At 33.6% G+C, this 8,365-nt stretch overlaps 1 protein-coding gene across 2 annotated transcripts in view; it reads left to right on the top strand.

Moving 5' to 3' along the window:
• CENPF (centromere protein F) overlaps window positions 1–7,124 on the top strand; it is a 71,098-nt gene extending 63,974 nt beyond the window's left edge. For both annotated transcript variants that reach the window (XM_074309150.1, XM_074309151.1), the window contains 3 exons: window positions 1,689–2,171; window positions 4,282–4,463; window positions 6,402–7,124. In XM_074309150.1, coding sequence (XP_074165251.1) covers window positions 1,689–2,171; window positions 4,282–4,463; window positions 6,402–6,608 — 872 coding nt within the window. In that variant the 3' untranslated portion in view covers window positions 6,609–7,124. The remainder of the gene's footprint in view (window positions 1–1,688; window positions 2,172–4,281; window positions 4,464–6,401) is intronic.
• Window positions 7,125–8,365: the final 1,241 nt, after the last annotated feature.

Here is an 8,365-nt window from a genome sequence, read left to right on the forward strand (position 1 = left end):
ATGGTGGTATTTTAGATACATGTCAATTTATATTCTTCCGAATTTCAAATTTTGCTTTCAAATTTGCTATTAAGAGGGAACCACATTTTTCATGCTGTAATAACTTCACATATAATATATATTTACTAGCACTTCAATTTGTGCACACATTGTTCTGGGAAACAAGGATGAAAAGTCACATCTTGTCTGCCTTTTAAGGAGCTTTCAGCCTGAGGAGGGGGAATCTTGCATGTTTTATATATATATATATATATATATATATATATATATATATATATATATATATATAAAATAAAGTACACTGCACAGTAGAGAGTCTCATAGATGAGGTAAGATATACTATACTAAGTGTTAAAAGAAAATTGGAGGAGAGGATTCTTTCATCAAGGAAGACTTCCTTAAGGGATGAAGATTTCAGAATGTGAATACATAGAAGGGAGTAATGCTTTCTATTTGTTCAAATACATAGAGAACAGACTTAAGGTATATGTTGGATGTTGTAGCTTATTAACCTTGTTAGCCTGAAATGTATAGTTAATGAAGGGAAGCACTGTGATTTCATACTGAGCAGTATAGTTGGAGGCAGTTAGATGGCGAAGTAGATAGAGCACTGACCCTAAAATTAGTAGGACCTGAGTTCAAATGTGATCTCAGACACTTAATACTTCCTAGCTATGTGACCTGAACATGTCATATAACCTAATTGCCCTTCAGGGGTTCACCCTAAAATACAGTTAGTTTGGTAACAAATCTTTAGGGATTTTTGAGCATGAGAGTCATGGGGTCAGACCTATGCTTTAAGAAAATTATTTTGCAAATAAGAATATATTGAAGAAGGTAAAATTGGAGGCAGAGACCGTTGAGGAAGGGACAGCTTCTGTTGTACCAGGTGAGAATGATGAAAGGTAGTGAAATATGAGTAAAGAGGAAGACAAAATGTGACATTGTAGAGAAGTTAGGGTAAATAAAAGACAGTAGTCTGAGGGAATAACAAGATCAGGGAAATTTTATTTTATGGTAATTTGTGGAAATAGTGAGTTGATTAAAATTTTATCCTATATTTAATGACAAAATTAGAATCACTACTGTGAACAACTTTGCCTTCTAAAACATTCATGTAGCCCATCCCTACATCCATGACACAGTTGAACAAGATTTTATGTATGGCCATGATCACTGAAGAATATATTCCTTTGGTATTACATTAAGCTAATAAAGACTATAGGAAGGAGTGTGTGTTTGTGTGTGTGTGTGTGTGTGTGTGTGTGTGTGTGTGTGTGTGTAATATTTAGGACAGTCCTATTTTACTTGATATTGAGCCTGTTTCAGGACCATTTGTTCCTTCTCCTTTTCATCTTTTCCTTGTTCATTATCACTGTTTGCAGAAAGTGTGGGTAAAATAAGGAGTGAAATTCAGACTCATTAATTTGGCTTTGTAAGTAGCCATGGCAAAATATTTTCTAGGAGTGGAGATCAGATGGTTTAGCTAAGATCAAACTTGTGTGAATCAAACTTAATCAAACCATTAAATTTACATTTTCAAACTTAATAATCAAGGGTTTGGCTGGTCTGTGTTAATATGTATTCTAGTAAATTTATTTTTGTGCTAAGGCAAATGTTAATGATTTATATTAACAATCAGAACATCTTCATTTACTTAATTTTGATATGCTATTTCCTTTTAATAGATAATGCCCCAGGTGTTAATGTAGAAGAACTGATGTCTGAGGTGAAAGAACTGAAAGAAACTATTGAAGAAAAAAATAAAGAGACAGATGAATACTTGGATAAATATTGCAACCTTCTTGTTAGTTATGAAAAGCTAGAAAAAACTAAAGATATGTTAGAAGCACAGGTTACTTTCCTAAGTTCTTTGCAAGGAAAAGTTACCTCTCAAAATTCTCCTATGCTAAACTCAGCTGATTCAATACACTCTCCAAATCATCCTGTTCCTGAAAAGAAGACATTATCTAGTCAAAGTAAAGTTTCAAGTAAGAGACCAAGGTCCTGTGGCACCAAGGAAAATGATGGAGAATCAATGCCTTCTACACCAGAGACTTTTACTAAAAGAATCAAAAAAGGAGTGACACCAAAAGGTATCATAAGCCTCTCAAGGGGCTTGGAGAACACTGACTATGAACCAGAAGGACTCCCAGAAGTTGTAAAGAAAGGTAACTCTTTACTTCTGAAATAACTTCTGTCTTTCCCTGCCTTCTGCCTTTTCTCAATGTGTGAAATAAAATCCTATATAATGAGACAGAACTATGTAGTCTCTAGAGCATTTGTGGATATCAGTACTTGACCTTTGACTTGTAAATGATTATTTAAATTGGTCTAGACTCTTTTCCCCTCCTTTCTTTTTTGTGATAGATAAAACAAAAAATCATAGGTTGATTTAAATAACTAAAGAAGAATAGTGGTTTGGATTAAAAAGCTACAGATTTTAATTATCTGAATTTCAGATTTATGGATTCCCCATAAAACCTAGTAATATCTTGATCACTTGTCATTTAGAAACCTGGTATTCCAATGGGAGAGTATTGGTGATCATACCATCTAATATCCCTACTGTGCCTTTCACATTTTCTTTTGTTTCAGTACTGGATATAAGTGATAAATAGTTTATACTGTAAAGTATTCTATCAGAGAACAGGAAATATCTTTAAAAACATTAATAATACTCTCATTGTGGCCAAATGGCCAAGAGAAAACTGGTTATTTTGATGAACAGTCGTAAATCTTTTAGTCAATCACTATTTTGTACCTACCATGTACTAGGCACATAGGTCCTTGGAATACAAAGACAAAAGAGACAGTTCCTGTCCTTAAGCTCATACTTTCTACATAGTAGAGAGGAGCAAGGGGCCTGTTAGCATTTATCTGTGAGCAGTAAGGATTCTTGTAGATGGTAGCATTTAAGTTAATCCTTGAAGAAGAAAGCTCACAAGACAGCTATGATAGAATGCATTCCAGCCATTGTCTATTGAGCACTGATTAAGAAGGCCAGTTTGACTGTTGTCTAGGGCAGATAAACTTTTTCACTGGTGATCCCTTTTCCTTGAGAAAGATTTATGTGATCCTGAATATATAGGTATATAAAGTTGGTTTACAAATCAAACATTTACTGATAATCATAATTTCATGTCTCCTCCATTGTTCTGAGGCCCTAGATGGAGTTGTGACCACAAATTAAGAAGCTGAAGTCTAGGGGTATGCTTAACTTTTTTAAACCTTAGCTTTTTTTTTTTTTTTTTAAGATACAGCTTAAGCATCACCTTCTAAAACAATAATTTAATTCCAACTTTCCCTATCTTCTGGTGCCCCTTTCCCCACAATTGCCTGCTTTTTAACTTTATATTTACTCTGAAAATGTTCATCTCATTGTATCCCTAGTGTATAGCATAATTCTTAGTGCTTGTTAAATATTTTTTTCATTAATTTTGTGTATATTACCCTGGTTTTGCTTTCTTTACTGTGCATTATTTCAGTCCAGTCTTGTAATTTTTTTTTCACATTTCATTAATTCTTTAAAAAAAAATTTTTTTTTTAAACAACATGATCATATTCTATTACATTGTCAGCCATTACACAATGTATGGGTACCCAGTTCGTTGCCAAAGGATTTGTTTTGAATATTTTGTTGCATAAGGTATAAAATTATTAAGCTGCTTTAGGTTTATGTTCAGTGGTAGGGGTATTAGGTTAAAGGTTACCAATTTGTTGTTTAGTTGGAGGTAGTCAGTGATGTAATTACCCAAACTGTCTTGAATTTGTGGCTATTTTTTTTATCTTCTATCCACAAATAGCAAGTTCTGCTCTTTGTTTTTTCTCTTTTTCTCCTACTTTAATATTTTTCTTTCTTCCTTGACTATATTTTCACCTAAAGTATGTCAGTGGCCCATAGCTAATAAACTAGTACAGCAAATCATGCACAGAATTTATAGACTCAATTGGTGATTTTTGCCTCCTTGATCAGAGTCTTCATGTACACATGACATATGCACATAGACATATATGAATACAAAGACACACACACCCTTGACATCTTTTTAATTTGTCATGACAGAAAATCTTATTTGAAGAATTCTAAGAAAATTCTTTGTCATAGCTCAAAATGCCTATGCTGTGTTCTATGACCACTGTGAAATGTTCATGAAAATTAGCTTTTTTCCTAAAAACTAAACTTTATTTCCTTTCTGTAGATAAATATTGTTTTCAATTCCAGATTAGAATGGCCCTAATCCAATCATATTTTAAAAAACAAACAAACTTGTGTTGCAGGATTTGCTGATATTCCAAAAGGAAAAACAAGCCCTTATGTCTTTCGGAGAACAACCCTTGCAACCAGGACCAGCCCCCGTCTTGCTGCACAGAAGCTGTCACCTCTGAATCTACAGAAGGGACAGCCAGAAAATCTTGCTGAGACCTCCAAACCAACAGCTGGTGGCAGCAGATCACAAAAGGTAACTTAGTGCTGCAGAGTGGTCGTGTCTGTAATCATTGGAGATCTGTGCATGTTATTTGGGGGAGAACTAGGTACTCGGCTCTCAGGTTCCACTGTTTATTGATTTTTAGTGTCTGACATTTCCTACAGCATGGTGTAAATAAATCAGTAAAGATAAGCCCAGTGAAAAAGCCTAAGGAAAAATTTGCCCTGTTATTATTGTACAGACCAATCCTTGATTACATAGGTCACTGCAATGTTAAGTATAAATGGTTAATAAGAAATAGCATTACCTTAGACTCCCAAAGGAGATGGTGAGAAAGAGATTTCTAAGGCAGCAAAGAGGACTTTAGGGCAATGAAGTGGCACAGTGGATAGAGAATCAGGAGCCAAGAAGATTGAGTTCAAATCTAAGCTCAGATACTCACTATTTAGATGACCTTGGGCAAATCAATTAACCAGCCTTCTTTGCCTTAGTTTTCTGAACTGGAAAAAGAGCAGGAGAAAGAAATGATAAACTACTCTAGTATCTGTCAAGAAAGCCTTTAAATAGGATCACAAGGAATTGGACATGACTTTAATTGATTGTTTAACAATGCAGGGTTTAAGGGTTTTCAGTTTTGTGCAACTAAAATTGTCTTTATTATCTTTTGAGATTATCCCCTGTATTCCATGTTTGTTTAAGAACTCTCTCTTAGCCATGTTTGAGAGAGAATAATTGATTTAAATTAGTTTGGGAATTTGGAGTTCATCTAGTTGAGAAAACTGAGATCCATAAAGATTTTTTTGACAAGCCAGACAAGGTAGTATCAGAGCCCAAAATTTGAACCTAGGTGTACTGATTCCTGATTTCAATGCTCTTGTCAATGCACTGTGTGCCCTTACTGAGATGACTTTTAACAAAACTGTTGCACTTTATTTTAATATGCATTACTTGAATTTCTTTTCTTTTCACTTTATATAAACTACATAGTTTGTCCTGCCTGTATTAAAAACTGGTTGCAGCTGTATAGCAGAGGAAAGATTTTTTAAAAATTATTTGATCTTTTGACTTGATTTGTCATAAAGGGTACCTGTAAATCATAGTTTTATTAATAACCCATTATGTTTAAAGTATATAGCCTATATACTATATATAGGTTAATATATAGGCCTTTTGCCTTCAAATTCAATCATGTATAGCTTTTATTAATATTATTCCTTTTGTACATTTTTTCTCATCATAAGATCTATAAATAGGCCTATTTCTTTCCATCTAACATCCTTGTCCCCTCTCATCAATTTATTCAACAATTCTTAAACTCTTAGTTTTTGAATTAAGAGTTCTGTGAAGACAGAGTTCTAAACTCTAGCACACCTAACAGAAGTTAGCATGTTAAATGTTTGAATTGAATTTTAAAAGTAAGTTCTAAATCAGTACAAGGAGAAGTTCTTTTCCTGAGAATTGTCATCAAACAGAAATCTTTCTGTCAATATTTAATCATAAATGAAGAACATTATATAATCTTTACCATTTCTAGTACTTTAAAAACCTGTACTTTAATGTTAGGTAGAATGTCTTTTGTATATTCTTTATAAATCACTGGAAAGAATTATTAGAGTTTTAACTTTAAATGTACTATTGTCAGCATTGGGTAATGGAAGCAACATTTGCTTTGGGAGTCAAGAATCCTAGGTCTCACATAATAGATTTTTCAGAGAAAAGCCAGGATTCAAACTGAGATAAAATCACTTGACTCCAAGTCCTAAGCTTTTCTGTTACCATACTATCTACTCTATTATGCCATATTTTTTCCCCTAATTTCTTCCCTGATAAAGTCTTATGTTTCAATAAATGAGAAACAAGAACAGATTGTTTTAGAAATTGTTGACAATTTAAAGTTATTCATTGTTTTGCTGTGTTTTTAATTTTGCAAAAGTGTTTGTAGATATTAAAATAAAGGTATTTCTGTTGTAGGCAAAAGATGACCATCAGCACCAAGTGCAATCACTTGTGACAGTCATGGAATCCACCACAAGATCTCCTCTTTCTGAAAATAATCTTTCAAAAAAAACTTCTGCTGACATCCCTAAAGAGAGTATGAGAACCAAGAAAGTAAAACATTCCCCAAGCAAACACACTGTACCTGAACAAAACAAAGAAGACAACTGTAGGGTTCAATAAAATTTAACAGGTTTTTGTAGTTTATCAGTGATATACAAGTAAACGAACTTTTTAATAAAGCCTTGCATAGAGGTTTTTGTTTAGTCAGTCTCACAATTGTTAAATCTGTGTTTTTACTTTTTAAAGATGGAAATGTTAGAACAAGAATGATTTGTCTTGTCTTTGTATGTCATTCTCATTGTTGTTCCTCCATGTACATAATGTAAATAATCCTGTATAAAGTTATATAGAAAAAGTTGTAAAATACTCCAACTAAATAGGGAATACTGCATTCTATGTTATATTCATTAAAGTGACCAATAGTGTCATAAAAATGTTTATTGTTTATGGTAGGAGACATAGATATTTTGAGGAAGGAATTATAATGAGTTACATCCATTTGAATAAATAAAAAGAAAACCGTGTATTTTAGGAGTAAATAGAAGATGTGTATAGGTTGTTTATAATAAAAATGTCATTTTGAAGTGTCTCTAGCTAACATATGTGACTAAAAATAAAAAATGATTACAGAATTCATTCATTCTTGCTATTGAGCCTTGCTTGGTATGAGAAGTAGAGAAATAAGACTGAGAATGCTAAATAAGAAGTAATTAAAAGAAGGCACCAGAACTAAGAGAACTTGAGAAAGGCTTTTTGTAGAAGTTGGTATTCATAGGAAACTAGGAATAAAAGATGAGGAAGGAGAGCATTCCAGGCATGGGGAACAGCTAGTGAAAGTGCAGGGATCTATGAGATATCTGTTCATGGAATAGCAAGAAAGTGTTACCGAATCAAAGATGGAAGGGGTTAAAGGATCATTGGTACTGTTAGAAAGAGTACTTTCAGTTGAATGATGTGGCTGGAGGCCAGATTGCAGAGGTTTAAAGGAGTGAGGAAAGAAAGTAGCATCAATTGTAGATAGCTTTTTTTTTTTAGGAGATTAGCGAGGAAGGAGGAAGAGAGGAAAGTATGATAACCAGAATGCATAGATCAAAGTAAGGTTTTTTTAGGAATGGAGGAAAAAAGAGAAAGGCATTTTTATTGGCAGGAGGGAAGTAGTAAGATGGAAAGATTAAAGAAAAAAGAGGACAGATAATAAGAGGTAGAATCACTGAAGGAGAAAAGATGAAAGGGAATTTCTGATTTACCTCAGCAGGGTATAGGATCTCCTCTATCAAAAACAGGTAATGTTAGAAGTCATTTGGAAAATACAAGATAAAGACGTTGGAAGGAGGGGGCTCTTGGCTAATGACCTGAATATTTTTCAGTGAAATATGAGGCAAAAGTTCTTAGCTGAGAGGATAGGGAGATCAGAGGAGCTTTGGAGGAGGGAAGAAAAGATTTGAAAAAGACTATGGTGAATGGAGTAGTGATTTAATTGCAGGACTGTGGAAGGAATGCGTTGGTTTAGGTGACCTGTCGAGATTGTATTATAAGATTATACACATTTGTAGGCGATCCAGTCAACATAGTTTGATGATTTTCTCCCAGCTTTATTTAGAAGTATGTGTAGGAGCAATGGAAGGAATATGAGATAAGGTCTTCATTAGGATAAGAAAACAGAAATTGAACTGGTTCACCAGAGTCAAGATGGGAGAAAAGTTAGGTTAATATAGGGTTGGTGGCTTGGTAAAGAACTGAAGAATAAAGGCATTGAAGGTCATAGTAAGGAAAAAACAGATTTGGAAGTTGCAAATCAAGAAGTGAGATTAATAACATTATGATCAGATAAAGAATTTTCAAAGTTCATGAATATGGAAGTGATACCTTTGTGGTGA

Source organism: Sminthopsis crassicaudata, chromosome 4 (genome assembly GCF_048593235.1).
Source record: "Sminthopsis crassicaudata isolate SCR6 chromosome 4, ASM4859323v1, whole genome shotgun sequence".
NCBI lineage: Eukaryota > Metazoa > Chordata > Mammalia > Dasyuromorphia > Dasyuridae > Sminthopsis > Sminthopsis crassicaudata.